This window comes from Camelina sativa, chromosome 5 (assembly GCF_000633955.1).
Source record: "Camelina sativa cultivar DH55 chromosome 5, Cs, whole genome shotgun sequence".
NCBI classification, from domain to species: Eukaryota; Viridiplantae; Streptophyta; class Magnoliopsida; order Brassicales; family Brassicaceae; genus Camelina; species Camelina sativa.
The window spans coordinates 3,926,673-3,943,289 of record NC_025689.1 but is presented as its reverse complement, the minus strand read 5'-3'; the positions used below and the strand labels follow the sequence as shown (position 1 = coordinate 3,943,289).

Sequence of the window (16,617 nt, the reverse complement as noted above, 5' to 3'; positions counted from 1 at the left end):
TTTTTTTTTTTTAAAAGTCAAATTGACGATTTGTAGAAAGATATAGAGCTTACCTTGGCTTTGGGGTCTGAGGACAATAGAAAAAAAAATTATATTTTATTAAAACACAACTTTGATGCCTACCAAAGTTCATTTTAGTTTTAGTCGTGAGGTTAAGGGAAAAAAAACTTTCGTTAAGAGAAAAAATTGAGAGAAAGACAAGAAGACAGATGTACTTGACATAGAGATGTGTCTTGATCTCCTCGATAGACAACAAGTTATTTGTTATTCGCATATAATCGTTTCTTATCATCTCGGGCCTTGAATAAGATTTGGCTATATATCGTTTTATATATTTAAGAATATTTACATATTTCCAGAGAATCAAAACTATGGTAGGATTTTGTTGTTTTGTGACTACTAACATGTGTCTTTGTTGTATCATTCTTCCCAGTCCTTAATAATTTGAACAAGTATATATATACATATTCCATATTGTTAATTAAGTCGAAACATATTTGTAACGTGAGAGATCCAATTTTCTTTTTCATATATTTGACATCGTATAATTCTTACAAAACTATTTTGGAGTGGCAAAATTAAGTTTTCTATTTAAAGCTTCTATAGATGAACTTTTTAGAGTCAGTGAAAAAAAAAGTAGAAATCTGATCTATTCACTATTCCACAAAAATGATGGAATAAATGTAATGTTACGTACAAAACACCAATAATGTTTCAAGAAAAAATTGAAATAAAAAATACTAATGAATTAGAGGCGAGGAAGCAAATTTCGTAAGGCGAAACTAGCAACGACAGAGTAAGCCTTCTGTGAAGGATGCACAGAATCAAAGAACAAATACTTGGACACATCGTCACAAGTCCGAGACGTTGGCTGGCATAGAGGTCCTGCTTCAAGAAACCCCGTCCCGCAGCATCCTCTCAGTGTTTCCTCTATTCCTGCATAAATATATCTCAAATTAGAAACTACATCATAATTTAACTAATATGTGCAAGATTTAAGAAAAAAAAACTTAATCAGTTACTTACCGTATTTACGAGGATAATTGATCATGTCGATTAACGGAGAGTAGATATCAAGGTAAAGAACCTTGGAACCTCTAAGCCTCTGACTAAGACGGAAGGTTAGACTCTGTAGCTTTTGATTGTAAACCCTAGAATCAGCGTTCTGGGGTTTGGTACAGGTCCTACGGTGGAAGTTGCGAGAAGTGAAGCTAGCGACTGTTACTTGCACTGGAAGGCATCCGATTGGTGGTAGTCCAGCTACTGTAATCCTTCTTGCTCCTGCGTTGTATAGTCTCTGCAAACCAATTGTAAGGTTAGAAATATGTTAGTGGATCTCTCTCGTATATGTAACTATGAGAAAACAAGATGACCGTAGAGGTCTCTAACTCTTAACTATAATATATGGGCCTGTGAGAACAATCTCAAGGACAAAAAAACTGGATTTTTATAAGAGATATATATATATATATATATACTAATGAATTAAATCTGATTAAATTATAGAATATGAAATTCAAATTTGAAAGATAAGTATGTAACTAAGTACCTGGACAAAAGTTTCGACTTTGCTAAGTAGAAAATCTTGATAGTTCGAAACAGAGATGAAACTCCCGGGAGCACGAGTGTAAACATTGTTAGTCATATCATTAGTGCCTGCACTAATCACGAACACAGCATTCCTAATCACCCGATCAGTCTCCAATTCTCCAACCAAACTCTTCATCTTACGCACGGCCTCTTCGAAGTACCTCCACTGCCTGTCCATATTCAAAGTCAACGATAACATCGCCGTATGATCATCTAAACCACTTCCAGCCGAGGCAAAACTAACTCCGGTCAAAAGCTCAAAGGGTTTGACCGAAGGGTTTAGGTAAGCTGGTAAAGTGGGTTTGATCCCGAAGGAGGAGACTAAGAAGTCGGTGGCGAGTTTTCCATCGGAGAATCTTCCCGTGGAGAGTTGTGCCGGGAAAGATTTGCCGTAGGGAGGATGGTTGCTCTTGAAAAGAGTGGGGATGTAATTGTTGTTGCCGGGATCCACCGTGGAGTCGCCGAAGGCGTAGAGAGCTGTTATTGGTGGGGATGGTAACGCATTGGTAGGGCTTAGAAGTTGGAGGAGGGGAAGAAGAGTAATGAGGAATGTAAGAAGGATTGGTTTGTAATGATGAGAGTTCATGATTTGTTTTTTTTTTTGTGGAATGATGACAATAGAGAGTTAACGATTTTTTGTTTGTTTGGTTAGATCGGAATGGCCAAAGTGTATATATAGAGAGAGGGGTCCAAAGCTTTTTCACAATAGGAATAGGAGTTGTATACATCTTGAGACTTGAGGTGACAGGTTTTTTGACAATAGGAATAGGAGTTGAATAATTTACAAAAAAAATATTTGTATAATCTGGAGGTGGCAGATTTTTTATTATAGGAATAGGAGTTAACTAATTTATAAAATATTTTTATAAATTTCCTTATTTGACTGCAAAACGTAGCAGCTTCTGCTAGGGTTATCTGAGAATTTTTGTATATTAGATTAGATATATATACACATTTCAATTTGCAATGATTGTCTAAATTAAATAACTCTATCTTAGTTGGATATATGATATATCAAGCCATACGTACATTCTTGCAATGTATGGAATGGGCCTTTATGTTATCCTGATTGGTTATTTGTGCCCTCACAATAGGTGGATTCCATACCATTGACTATAGTTTGTTCTTAGACTTGGTAAAATTTTAACTCAACTTACAAACAATGTGATTTTTAAGTGTTTTTATATTGACCACAAACAAAAAATATTTAAATTAATTTTGTTTTTCATCACTACAAATCACCAACCACATTTTAATGATTAATCAAACTGTTTGGTGGTATCAAATTTCCCTATTAATTTTACAACTGTTAAAAATTCAACTGGAACTAAAAAGAAAATGTAGTAAAAGTGTAAAACTGTAAAACTGTAAATAACAATCTCTGTCCCCAATAATATAGTATAACTTTTAATTATTGATTTATTTCTTCTTATTAGTCAAATGATGTAAACTGAGAGTTAAAGTGTTTCTCTTTGACTTAAATAATTCAGACAGACTTCAGAGACAAGTGCTCCTTTGTCCTTCCTCTGTAGGATTCTCTTCTCTTCTGGTATTAGCAAAGATCGAAGATTCTCTTTTTTTTTTGGAATTCCTAAAATTGGGTAAAAAAAGATGGGTAACGCGCTTACGTTTCTCTACGGAAAATGCTGCAAACCCACAACGACCGACGAGTCTCTCGCTCCTCACAGCGTCTCCGCCTCTACCGTCGGTGTTTCAGCTCTCGCTCACGATCTCTTCAACTTCGAGAACACTTCCCAGGTCTTAATTTTACTCACTGAAACTTCTAAGTGTCCTTTGATCTACTTCTTCTGCTTTAGCTAAATAATTAAGTGGTTGAAAAGTTCTGATGATCTGATCTTTACCTGAATTTGGTTCAAAAAGATCTTTAGCTTTTTTAGGGTGGTTCAGAATATTTGTAACCAAAGTTATACAACTGGGTTTTGCTTAAACCGATACATCAGAGATTGATTTTGATCAGGACTGATTTTGATAATGACTTTACTTCTAGGTTCCTCAAGGGCTTGGGAGGTATGTTCAGTCATCCAGAAAAGCTCAAGCAAAGTGGTAATACAACACAACATTAGTTTACATGTTGTTTCGTCTAGTATAAATTATGTGATGTTTGATGTGTGACTCTTGTTTTCGTGTGTATAAGGTATAGAAAGATACTTGAGGCATGGAAGCAAGCCAGACCTCCCCCACAGACAGCAGAGGAAGCTACTAGGCTTGTTACTGAGGTCTTAGAAAAGAATCAGAAAGCTGATGTTGAGGTATGTTTTTTGAAATGAGTAGCAATAACTATAGATGTTTCGATTCCGTACATTGTATGAGTATTGATTGGGAGATTAATGTTGGTTTATGACAGGGACTTTTGTCCTTCTATGGACTGCCTTTGCCTCACACTGTGGTTGAGCACTCTGCTGAAGCTCCTGTGTCTTTGCCTGAAGGGATTCTTTTCGAATTTCAAACGCTTCCGGTTAGAATTATTACTTCAGTACCAATTATAAAGGGAAAAAAACAGTTTTGGGAATCGATTATGTTGCTGATCAAGTTTGTGTAATGGAAAAAAAGGTGGATCCAAAAGCTGTGGCAGATGGAGATACCATCACTGTGTATGTCAGTACTTCAGAGCCGGTTGTGGCATCTTCTGTTCCTAAGGAAGTCAATCTTGCTGCGGTTCAAAGAGCTAAAGCACGCGAGCAGAGGAATTACCCAAAAGCAGATGAACTTCACCAAAAGATCATTGATTCTGGTTACAGGGTACTAAATATAAAGAATGAGGAAGTGCTTGCTCGGAAGTTCAGAATTAGATTAAAGTAAAAAAATCACTCTTTACCTTTACGAAAAAGCTCAGTTAGAATCATATATTCCATGGATTGTTTGTTAAGTGAAGCTGTTTGGTTATGGAAAAATAAATAGGGGAATAGATGCACCGGAGAGCCAAATGCCGTTTGGGAAAGAGGCACAACAAGGGCTTCTTAAGATTGTTCAATGGAAAAGCTTGAAGGTGTTAGTTTATGGAGAAGATCAATATGGACGATGCTTAGGTGATTTATACTGCAATGGGAGTTTTGTACAGGTAGTTAAAGTACTTCCCTATATTTTTCCTTATGTTCTGACAAAAACTATGTTAAAACCGTTTTTTCGGTTTTTATGTAGGAGGAAATGCTAAAGAAAGGTCTTGCTTGGCATTACATAGCTTGTGATAAGCGCACCGTTCTTGCAAAGGCAAGATTAGTAAAAAAACTTGTAGTACATTTTTGCAAGTCTCTTTAGTTTATTGGCATTGTATTTTCTAACTATTAACGGTTCCTTTTCTTGTTTGTGTGTGAAATCAATCAGTGGGAAAAGAAGGCAAGGCAGAAACGCATTGGTTTGTGGGCTTCTTCAAATCCAGAGAAGCCATGGGACTGGAGAAAGAACAATAGGCGTGAGTAGACACAATTGACTCTGCTTGGATATTAACTCAAACTGAAGAAATCAGTGTTTAAAACATTAAGAGATTTATGAGTATTGAGTTTTTTTTCTTCTAATTCTGCAATCCCATTCCATTCTAAGTGACTAAGTGGTGTGTAACATTTATACGTTTGATAAAACATTATTGAACCAAGTAGAAAATTATTACTAATAACTCTAAAATTATTATCACACAAGTATCCAAGTTAAAACATGTTACTAGACTTTTCTAAAAAAAACATAATATTATCACAGAAAAAGATTTAAAAATCCAAAAAATATAAAAGATATTTTTGAAGCTTAGAGAAGAAATAATTAAATTATTAAGATATTTTCCTATTAAAAATTCTATAAAAAAATATATATTATGTGATAGTTTGTGTGTAAGCTTTTAATTCCAAATATGATATTTTATTATATGATAACGATGCCACGTAAGTAAATATACAGGACGTTAAACCAATCTTCTTCCTCTTCTCTCACAAATCAAATCAAACACATTTCTTCTTCGCCGGAGAAATTTGTCTGTTAAAGTTCTCTTTCTCCGGTAAAGAAGAAAAAATGTCTCCTACGATTAAAGCACCTCTCTTACCAAACCAAGAGCCTTCGTTATCATCATCGGAGAGCCATGGCTCATTCGCCGGAGCTGTGTTTAACATCTCAACGAGCATCGTCGGAGCTGGGATTATGTCGATTCCGGCTGCGTTTAAAGTTCTGGGTGTTATCCCATCTCTTTCGATAATCGTGATCATAGCTTGGCTCTCCAATGTATCAGCTGGGTTTTTGATGAAATCGACTCTCGTCGGAGAGTCAACGACTTACGCCGGCGTGATGAAGGATTCGTTTGGGAAACCTGGTGCCGTCGCTGTTACGATTGTTTCTATGGTTGTCACTTTTGGGTCTATGATTATTTTCTCCATTATCATTGGTAAAACAAAAATTGTAATTTTGGTCTTCAAAAAAAATTGAAACTTTTTAACAAACCCTAAAACCCTTTTGATTGAATTGATCCACAAGCGATATTGTTATCTCTCTCTCTCTCTGTCAGGTGATGTTCTATCGGGTAATGAAAAGGATGGGATTGTACATTTGGGTCTTCTTCAAGAATGGTTTGGTTCTCATTGGTGGAATACGAGGTTCTTTGGTTTGTTGTTCATCTTTGTCTTCCTCTTCTTTCCTTTAGTCTTATGCAGACGTGTAGGTACGTTTCTTTTTAACCAAGTCAAGTTTTTATGAGACCTCAAATGCGTATTGGTCTGATGATTTTGGTTTATTTTGTCTGTTGATTGTTTCTGTAGAGAGATTAGCATTAAGTTCTGCAATCTCGTTTCTGCTTGCGCTACTCTTTGTTGTCATAAGCTCGGTGTTAGCGATTGTAGCAATCGTTCAAGGGAAAACAAAGACTCCTAGACTCTTTCCAGACCTCAACGATGGTGGTTTATCGTTTTTCAGTCTCTTCACTGCTTCCCCTGTTATTGTTACAGCTTTCACATTTCATTTCAATGGTGAGTATCAAGAATTAAGAATTGACAACCAAGAACCTATCTTCCTTTTTCCTGATTCTGAAGTTATGATTTTGACAAAACATTATTGCAGTCCATCCAGTCGGATTTGAACTCAAAGATCCATTAGATGTGCTGTCAGCAACAAGGGTCTCTGTGATTCTGTGCGCTACAATCTACTCAGCTACTGGTCTTTTTTGTTACCTTCTATTTGGGGATTCCACCATGACAGATGTTCTAATGAACTTTGATCAGAGCACCAATTCTTCCATTGGTTCATTACTAAACGACATTGTTAGAGTCAGCTACGCCATTCACCTCATGCTTGTGTTTCCTCTACTCAACTTCTCTTTAAGAGCCAATCTCGATGAACTCCTGTTCCCTATGAAGCGTTCTTTGGTGGAAGACAACAAAAGATTCTTCGGACTCACGTTTCCATTACTGATATCTTGTTTCTTGGGTGCCATTGCGATACCAGACATTTGGTACTTCTTTCAGTTCTTAGGATCAACTTCTACAGTCACTATAGCATTCATCTTTCCAGCTGCTATTGTCCTAAGGTATATGCAACCCCTTCTTGATAAATCCCTCTTCTGTGATTCTGAATGAATCAAGTTTAAACCTTACCAGTTGTTTTGGTGTGTTTTGAAAACTGGCAGGAATGTGAATGGTTTCTCGACTTTAAGAGAGAAGATTGTAGCTTCAGTAATGCTTGTTCTTGCTGTTGCCACAAGTATCATCGCCATTTCGACAAATATATACACTTTCACAGCAACAGAAGAGATATGAAAAGGTTTCTGGACTGGAGTCCCTTTTCTTCATATTAAATTTGTTAAATGGTAGGGCTTGTGTACATTGTATACTACGTTTGTTTGATGAAACTATCATTGAACCAAGTAGTAGTGACACCAAATTTGCAAAACTGTAATGTGATGATATAAATCAAATTTCTTTTTCTTGCAAAGTCATAAGTGAGAAGACAAACAAAGCCTTGCTGAGCCTTATAATATTTTTAGTACCTTGTGCAGCCATTTCACAGCCTGCTCTAAACAAATTGATGCAGCCTCTTCGAAAATGGTCATCCTTATCAAAATCACGAAAACGAAAGATCACAAACCGTTTTGTTTTTATTATTACGGAGAACTAGTCTCTATGATTACATGTTTGTATAGAAAAAGGATAATTTTACAGACTATCCTATTCTGACGATGACATCCAATTCTCTCGCGTCTCGTCTCTCTGATGGCGAAGCACGAAGGCAGAACTTTTCAGATCGATATCACAATGCCAGGTTCGAAGCAAATTCTTCTACTTTAAGGCCTTTGATTATGAAATTCTAAGACCCAGGACCTATGTTTTGGGGGTTAAGTTAGGGGATTCACTTGATTTCGTTTCAGATTCGTTATGGCTTTGTTGAATGTGTGGCTTTTGTGTTATCACTTGAGTGATTGTGAATCGGTGTAGGAGTTGAGATTTTAGGGTTTATAGGTGTTTGATTTGTGTTGTGTTCGTAATCCATCTTTTTTTTTTTAATTGCAGAAGGTTATCCATTTGAGCCTCCAAAGATGCAATTTTGAGCCAAAGTTTGGTAAGAAGATGATGACTCTTGTTTCAATTTTGTTGTAAGGTCTTAGCCTCGAGCTTTGAGTCTGTGAAAGGAAGTGTCTTTAGCTGAAAAGCTGAACCAATGTTCTGTTGCATCTTTTAATAGACCTCAAAGCGTTCATGAGCTTGTCGTATGGACCAATTAGAGAATGATGCTAGTAGGTCCACTTTGATAATCAAAGTAAATAAGCTCTGAGAAGCTTTGTTAGTTATCTGTCATTTTCTTATTGAGATTGACAATATGTGTAAGAAAACTTAAATTGCTTGGTACTACAGAAGTTTATAGAGATTGAATCGTTGTTAATGCACAACTATTCATCTCTGTCATGGGGTAAATGTTTTGGTAGTATCATAGTTATTTTCTGATAATGTCCTATCTGTAGTATTCAATCTCTGGTAAAGTTGTTTTTAAGGGTCACTACTAATGTGGTTGTATGTTCATGCACTGTGTGCTAATTAAAGGTTTATCTTTGTTGATGATTCATGTTAATCAAACCCACATGCACCCAAATATTAGTAGTCAAAGCAGAGCAATATGCTTGGATGTCTTCAAAGACCAATGGAGTCCAGCTCTTGTTCTGAAGACAAGGCAGCTCTTACTCTCTGCACCTGAGACCTGAGCCCAAAGATCCTCAAGATTTTGCTACAGCTGAACAGGTTATTATTCTACCTCACATTCACACTCCTGATTATGAAGTAATGATTTTGACAAACATTATTGCAGTCCATCCAATCGGATTTGAACTGAAAGATCCATTAGATGTGCTGTCAGCAACAAGGGTCTCTGTGATTCTGTGTGCTACAATCTACTCAGCTACTGGTCTTTTCTGTTACCTTCTGTTTGGGGATTCCACCATGACAGATGTTTTAATAAACTTTGATCAAAGCACCAATTCTTCCATTGGTTCATTACTAAACGACATTGTTAGAGTCATTTACGCCATTCACCTCATGCTTGTGTTTCCTCTATTCAACTTCTCTTTAAGAGCCAACCTTGACGAACTCTTGTTCCCTATGAAGCTTTCTTTAATGGAAGACAACAAAAGATTCTTCGGACTCACTTTTCCATTACTGATATCTTGTTTCTTGGGTGCCATTGCTATACCAGACATTTGGTACTTCTTTCAGTTCCTAGGATCAACTTTTACAGTCTCTATAGCTTTCATCTTTCCAGCTGCTATTGTCTTAAGGTATATGCAACCCTTCTTGATTAATTCCTCTTCTGTAATTCCGAATGAATCAAGTTTAAGTCTTATCAGTTGTTTTGATGTGTTTTGAAAACTGGCAGGAATGTGAATGGTTTTTCGACTTTAAGAGACAAGATTGTAGCTTCAGTAATGCTTGTTCTTGCTGTTGCCACAAGTATCATCGCCATTTCAACAAATATATACACTTTCACAGCAAGAGAAAAGATATGAAAAGCTTTTAGGAGTCCCTTTTCTTCATGAATTTGTTAAATGGTAGGGCTTGTGTTGCATTTATTTTATCTCTATGTATAATAGGTTTTGTAAGAAGTGCATCTTGATAGCAACTTCAGGAAAAATGTCTGTATTTGGAAAAATAATAAATCAAAGAGACTAACTAAATATTTCTTCAATATTATTCCCCAGCTCATTGGATGATTATGTAATGACAAACACTCGATAATTCCTCAACTATATTTCTTGGAAAATCACATGCAACTCCTAAATTTATCTTTTTGTTCTTGAAAAAGATGTTTCCTTCACCTAGTCTCAGCTTTGTAGGTGCAAATGTAACTATTGCTTCATGAGCGATTAAATTTGTAGCAAAATCTATTGTTTTTCATTCATAAACTCAAAATTTGACAACATTTCAAACAACTTAATGTTAAAACACAAGATATATGAGTCGATTGAGACAGTATTTTGTTGTTGATTTCTACCAAAATCTTTTCTCAAACAAGCCGCAGATAGTGATCCTAAGACCTGCACAATTCATGATCATAGTAAGAACTCAGCATAATCTACTCTGTTTACTGTATGAGTCATTGCTGTAAAAACTAACCTTCTAATGTTCTTTGAGGGAACAAGTATTCCTCGCTTCTCGAGGCTCTTGAATCGATCTCTTGCAAGAGTGCAACATGCCTATCAAAATTAAGAGAACGACTATTTCAGTTTTTAGTCACTAAGAAATTTCACAAGGACCAAAAACGTTGGATTCTGGGAACAAAGAGTATACCTTCAGCTTACGAAGTGACCCAGTCATCTCTTCTGTCAAGAGGACTTGAACTGGTGGAGCCTCAAATCTTGAAACAAACAGTCAAAATTCAGAACTATAAAATATAATTTGATCAGAATGACCAAGAAAATGTATAGGTGTAAAGAAGGAATCAGTTTCATACTTGTACTTTCCCAAACGTGGAGGACGTATCTTTAGCACTTCCTGCTTAGCGACGACCCGTCGTAAATGTTTATTCTGTTTATCCTCATCTTCTCGGGCTATTTCTTTTAAGATATTTGGTAAACTACAATGCAGAAACAGAAAAGAAAACTAGTTAAAACAAGATTTTGTGTAGGTGTGATTTTACAAGTAATCAGAGACATCATCAAGATATATTAAAATCGCAAAATACCTGTCAATTTCCTTTGAGATCTGCTTTTTAGCCTTTTCCTTTGTCTCTTTTTTTCGCAGAGCCTTATGCCTACATCGCTTATTTAATTCCACGCGGGTAACCCTCTTTGTTTTTCTTGCGAAACTGCAGTACAAGAATTTCAAACACATGAGAATCCAACTCTTTGCTGATGGAGTAAGTAAACAGAATCTAATACTGTCTACCAAGAATCAGAGAGCTTCTTACTTGTTGCCAGCCTCAGACACTTCATTCTCAACGTCTTCTTCATCATCTTCATCTTCACCATCACCAAGACTTTTATCCACTCCAAGAAAGTACCTCTGAGATAGTAAATACAACAGCCGTATGGATTAAACTATCAAATACAATGCTCATCTTTCCATTAATTAAAATTGATTACAAAACAAGCAAAAGACTCACCTCATCTTCACTGACGTCATCTCCATCAATAGTCAAAGGTACAGGTGCAGGCCCTAACTCAGTTTTGTAAACTTTCTGCATTTCTTGAGCAACAGCTTCAGCCAACATATCCTGCAATACAAAGAAATGAATGCAACATTCACACACAAGAACTAGGATGATAAAACAAGCTCGCTCAGATCTGTAGAACTTAGTTAATAATGAATAAAATTACCTGGTGACTTTCAGTTGTAGGGTTGTATGAGCATCCTGGATGTTCAATTTCTACTGCTGGAATAATTGAAGGTTTTTTGAAAATCTGTACAACAGAAAAAATTTCTAAACAACTGAGTAACTGTCTCAAACAAACCAACTTCTCCATTACAGAAACAACAGAAGCTAACAACTTCAATTAGAGGAGACACATTACCTTTCTAGGATTGGTCTCATGTTCTCCTGCAAGTATATGTTTCGAAACGGAAATGTTAAATCATGACATGGAAAAAAGTTATGATTAAGAAGCAGCTAGAAAGTAAACATTAACTAAACAGACCTTTATTATCATCACCCCACAAGTCTACCATTACAGAATCATCACCAACATTCTGAAAAGAAAGACAAAACATCATATGAAATAAGCTCTCCAGAACAATGTAGAGACGAACAACAAAAATCTTATAAATCTAGAAAATCATATCATCAAAAAAAAAAAAAAAAACTCACCTTTTGAACTTGTTTAGGTGTTTTATCTTCTGTAACGATTGTTGCCTTTTTACTTTTCTTCAACTTTGGCTTAGAAGATGGCACTAACTGGACAAATGGGTTCTTCTTCATAATACTGTCATAACGGAGCACTCTCTCTCTACGTTTCTCAATCTTTCTCTTCACCGGAAGGTCTAATATGCAAAAAAAAAAATCAAATTCACGAACATAAAAAAAAATACTCTTTTTTTACTTTCTGAAATATCAATCCCATCCATGAACACTCTCATAACTCACATCAAATCTAATCAAGCAGCTAAAAAGGCATATTTCATTACTACTTCAGCTGAGATATGAGACTCAAACTAAACCCTAAAATATAAAGGGAAAAGGAACAAACCATGGGATTTATCGACGTGGAAGAGGTCCTCGCTGGGAGCAGCGGAGAGATTGCCGCCGGAGAGAGCATCTTTGGTAGACTTCTCAAAGAAATCTTCAATATCCTCAGTGCTTATGTTAGCCCTCCATGCTTTTTTCCCTTTCCTTGAAGTTTTCGCCTTCTTCCCCATTTTTTTTCCTTTCTCTGTGTGTGTGTCTCTCTCTACCGGCGGCGCGAAGGTAAAACGAAAGAGGAAAAGGGAAAGGAGATGGTTGCAGAAGAGGAGGACACTAGGGGTAAAGTAAGTAGGGCTTACTGATATACTTTATGGGCCTTATGTAGCTCCATTTCCCTCTAATGGGCCCATATCATCCTTTTGATTTTTCTTTTTTTTTTCCTCTTTAATTTTTTCTACACAAAGAAATTTAGGTTAATTAAAATAACCAAACAAAAATTGTTTCACTATAATTATCGCCGTGCTAGAGCACGGGTTAAAAGTCTTTTTATTTATACTATAATTTTATAATAAAATATAATCCTAAAGATCAAGATTAATGTTAGGACTTTAAAAACTTTTTAAATCAATCATATAAATTATATTTTATTCTAAAATTATAATATAAATAAAAAGAATTTCAACCCGTGCTCTAGCACGAATCATAATCTAGCATTAATTAAGGTTTAATTTTTAATTTCTGAATACGATCACGAAAATCACGATTAATCTTGTTAAATTAGCGAGATTTAATTCTTTTTTTATGATTGAGAATATATTTTTATCCCTTTAATAACTTTTTTATTGATATGTTTTATCAATAAAATTTGTGGAAAATAAATTGGTAATATTGTGATTCTAGATATTTGAAACCATATACGTGATCTTCAGAAAATAAAGTTTGAAATATCCATGAACTATCAATTTGGAATAACCCATTTAAGATTTTCGGTTACAATTAAGGTTTTATTTGTTACAATTAATATATAGATTAATTTATAATTTATATATAACCTATTTGTAACCATTTATTAAAATTATAAAGTCTACTAAAACAATGTTAATGTTGTAGACTTGCGTTTTATTATAAAGGGGATAACCTTTGTACTCTACTACTTTGCCCCATCAAATTAAACATATGACCATCCCACCAACCAATTCTTTAGATATTTGGTTCATTTGATCCCATTTTCCCCAAAGAAAACAGTTTAAGATGTTATTTCTGGAAATAAATTTGAAACAGATATGCATTATCAGTCTAATTAATTATATATAATTTATGGTATATTTTGTAATTGACTTACTTAACATCTCCTACATAATATTCCGTTTATTGTTTTTATTCTTTGTAATTAAGATTATCTCCTACGATCTTCCGTGCACACCTAACATATTGTAACAAATTAATACAATTTTTTTATAACCCATTTATAACTTACTATTAAAATTATATAGCCTACAAATTTGAAGTCGTGTACTTCTGTTTTATTAAATAGGGGATGCTTTTGTTTGCTATAGATTGATTAGATATTTAAAAGAAATCTAGCAGGTAACTAAAAAATATGTGAGAGAATTAACGAAACCAAAAATTATAAGTTTCATGGTTATAATTATTCCATTATTAATACATCAATCAACTTCTTTCGCATAGGTATCATGATGATATTACCGTCCGAAAAAATACATAGAAATTGACTTATTAAAGTCTTTGTGCTTTTTTATCAAGGAAATTGCTTTTTTCAAGTAACATCATGAATATTTTTAATCTGTGCATTCATATGAATATAACTCTCGGATAATAATACCTTCAAAATTATTCTGCAATTTGATTTGACTTATATTATAACTTTTTTTTTGTCTTCTATACTAACTTTTTTCTGAACATTATACGGTTATCAAATGGGCATGATTAATTGTAACACATATATTGTGCTATCAAAAATAGAAGTCATTAATTTCAAAGAGTAATTAATTAGGCAGTCGTACGTTATGTAACCTGTCTTCCAAGAAAAAAAAAAAAATGCATGGTTTGTGAAAAAAAGGATGAAATCAGTTCGTAAAGAGTAGATTAAATTGGCGTCACGGAACATCGGACACCTGATTCCAGTTTAATAAAATAAACAAGAGCATATATATATGTTTTGTTTAACGTGTGGTGTTATCACTTCTTCTCTCCCATTTTTGTGGGCTTCCAACAAATAAGTTTTGATACAAATCTTGGTTACAATTAGTTTATAATTAGGCATGCACACGTCACGCGTTATTTATATGTAAAGCATATGTAGTCAAAAACTTAATGATAAACGCGTTTTTTAAAAAAAAATTGTCTACACTATTCTGATATATATTTATTTGAGGATGTAAATGATTGAGCAATGTCTATTATTTGATCAAAATACTATACAAATATCGAAAATAAAAGATTTGTTTTAAAAATCAGAAAAAATGAGTGATGTTTGATAGCACAAAGCCGCCCCCGTGACCTAATTCTCATTTGATTCTTTTGTCACATTCAAGAGGAGAGTGGGGTAGATCAAATTGCTAAACCCTGACTACAACATATTATTGTAAATTCTTCTTAAGATATGTTCAATTTTATTTTGTCCTTTTGGTCTCATCTAAATCCCACGTATGGTCCATCCAATATGTTATATCTTGGAGTTTAATTAATGAGTCGTCCTTAACATTGATGTGCCAACATAGAGATGATACAACGACTACGAGAGATAAATATATGCATTATAATGTCACGCTAGACACTTTTTAATCAGACATGAGAAATACAATTTACAGCGTAAACTGATTAGCCTATACTCTTTTAACATTATTGACACCAAAAGAAAGAAAACTCTTTTATTATCATAGTTTTATTAGATCACTGATTTAGTTTCCAGTTGTTCAAAAACCTAAGACTCTGTGTTTCAAATATATCATTAAATTGGTATGATAACAAAATGGATATTTTGTTTCGGTTTGTCAAAAAAAAGAAAGGATATTTTGTTTCGGTATACGAAATTTTTTTTTACAAAAAAAATTAAAAACAAAAATTTATTCTTAATCTTTGATAACTATGTTTAAATTTATTCCTAATCCACAATAACTTTTAAAGTTTTTATAGATTTATAGAATATAAATTTATACGTCCAACTTATACCATTATTTATGAAACACTATAGTTATTATCAGCTCAAGCAAAATATATTCTATAAATTTTTGGCACATCAATGTTGAGTCGTCCTTAACATTATTTATGAAATATCTTTTGCTTGAGCTGATAATAACTATAGTGTTTCATAAATAATGGTATAAGTTGGACGTATAAATTTTACAAGTACAATCAGAAGCCTTTTCCTAATACGTAGGAAATAAACCAATGATCGTTTTGCAAGTGGAACTACTGAGTACTGACTATGAATATTGGATATCATTAATTTCGTTTATAACATGATTTTATGTGCGTATTGTAAAACCAAAATGATACTAACATCAATTTGTCTCGGGCAAGAAAATATAATTCATATGGGGGAGAAGACAAAAGAGATATAGCTGTCACAAACACGAGACTCTTTTACAAATTTTATTTTTTAAAATATATATTTACATAATGACATAAATAAATAGATAATATGATAGGAAAATACTTGTCTTTCTAAGATGATCATATCTAAGCCAAAACTTTTAGAAGCGAAACGATGACAAGGCAACTCTTTGTAGCCATTAGATTTCAGATGTAGATAGCGACTCCTTTCTATAAATATGCATATAGTGTACGTAACTCATATTATTTCACATATATTTTGATTTCCAGTCAAAAAAAATTTATAACATTGAAAACTAATAGTATTATCACGGTTTGCGAACATGTATAATCCAACTACATTATGTATAGCCGGCGGTGAAGATAAAGTTTATAAATTATATTATTATATAGCATCTATAGTTTAATTTTTAATTTTAGAAAGAAAAACTAAATCTTACATGAGAAAAATCTTTTATATGTGCATATATCGACTTTTATATATCATGTACAACATTCTATAAAATGTATAAACCGAGCAACAATACGTATAGACTCCACTATGCATATATTATCTAGATACAGTATGCATGTATTACCTCTCAACTACGTCATGTGTTAACTAGTTACACTGTGTATAAGATGTAAATGTACAGAAAACCATATAACACGAATAAATTGATCTTTCTAACTACACTTGACTTATATGTAGCTTAATTTCGTCGACTTGGTTCATAACGGTAGACTTATCCGTAGAAATATCATTTTTGAAACAAAATATTTTGTTTGAAAAAGCTGTTAAATAGTTTATCATAGATACTTACTCAGATTATTCTTTATCTTCAACTGCAAGAGATATTAACATTTTAAACTACACAC

At 33.9% G+C, this 16,617-nt stretch overlaps 5 protein-coding genes across 5 annotated transcripts; 3 read left to right on the top strand and 2 right to left on the bottom strand.

Moving 5' to 3' along the window:
• Positions 726-2,270, bottom strand: LOC104785366 (GDSL esterase/lipase At2g40250-like). Its single transcript, XM_010510565.2, has 3 exons — positions 1,550-2,270; positions 1,027-1,297; positions 726-936 (listed from the first exon to the last, which is right to left on the bottom strand). The coding sequence occupies exons 1-3, from the start codon at positions 2,174-2,176 to the stop codon at positions 749-751; spliced, it is 1,086 nt and encodes a 361-aa protein (XP_010508867.1). The 5' UTR covers positions 2,177-2,270; the 3' UTR covers positions 726-748.
• On the top strand, positions 3,054-5,196 carry LOC104785365 (staphylococcal-like nuclease CAN2). Its single transcript, XM_010510564.2, has 8 exons — positions 3,054-3,348; positions 3,599-3,654; positions 3,746-3,860; positions 3,956-4,066; positions 4,162-4,406; positions 4,510-4,669; positions 4,750-4,818; positions 4,933-5,196. The coding sequence occupies exons 1-8, from the start codon at positions 3,202-3,204 to the stop codon at positions 5,026-5,028; spliced, it is 999 nt and encodes a 332-aa protein (XP_010508866.1). The 5' UTR covers positions 3,054-3,201; the 3' UTR covers positions 5,029-5,196.
• On the top strand, positions 5,502-7,512 carry LOC104785364 (putative sodium-coupled neutral amino acid transporter 7). The gene is made up of 5 exons (XM_010510563.2): positions 5,502-5,974; positions 6,095-6,247; positions 6,345-6,551; positions 6,643-7,108; positions 7,208-7,512. The coding sequence occupies exons 1-5, from the start codon at positions 5,608-5,610 to the stop codon at positions 7,335-7,337; spliced, it is 1,323 nt and encodes a 440-aa protein (XP_010508865.1). The 5' UTR covers positions 5,502-5,607; the 3' UTR covers positions 7,338-7,512.
• On the top strand, positions 8,748-9,777 carry LOC104785362 (probable sodium-coupled neutral amino acid transporter 6). The gene is made up of 2 exons (XM_019245686.1): positions 8,748-9,343; positions 9,442-9,777. Exons 1-2 carry the CDS (start codon positions 8,853-8,855, stop codon positions 9,569-9,571), a joined length of 621 nt encoding a protein of 206 aa, XP_019101231.1. The 5' UTR covers positions 8,748-8,852; the 3' UTR covers positions 9,572-9,777.
• Positions 9,914-12,515, bottom strand: LOC104785363 (uncharacterized protein At2g40430). The gene is made up of 12 exons (XM_010510562.2): positions 12,248-12,515; positions 11,869-12,041; positions 11,699-11,750; positions 11,576-11,601; positions 11,381-11,464; positions 11,167-11,277; positions 10,972-11,066; positions 10,747-10,869; positions 10,516-10,638; positions 10,353-10,419; positions 10,179-10,258; positions 9,914-10,099 (listed from the first exon to the last, which is right to left on the bottom strand). Exons 1-12 carry the CDS (start codon positions 12,414-12,416, stop codon positions 10,093-10,095), a joined length of 1,110 nt encoding a protein of 369 aa, XP_010508864.1. The 5' UTR covers positions 12,417-12,515; the 3' UTR covers positions 9,914-10,092.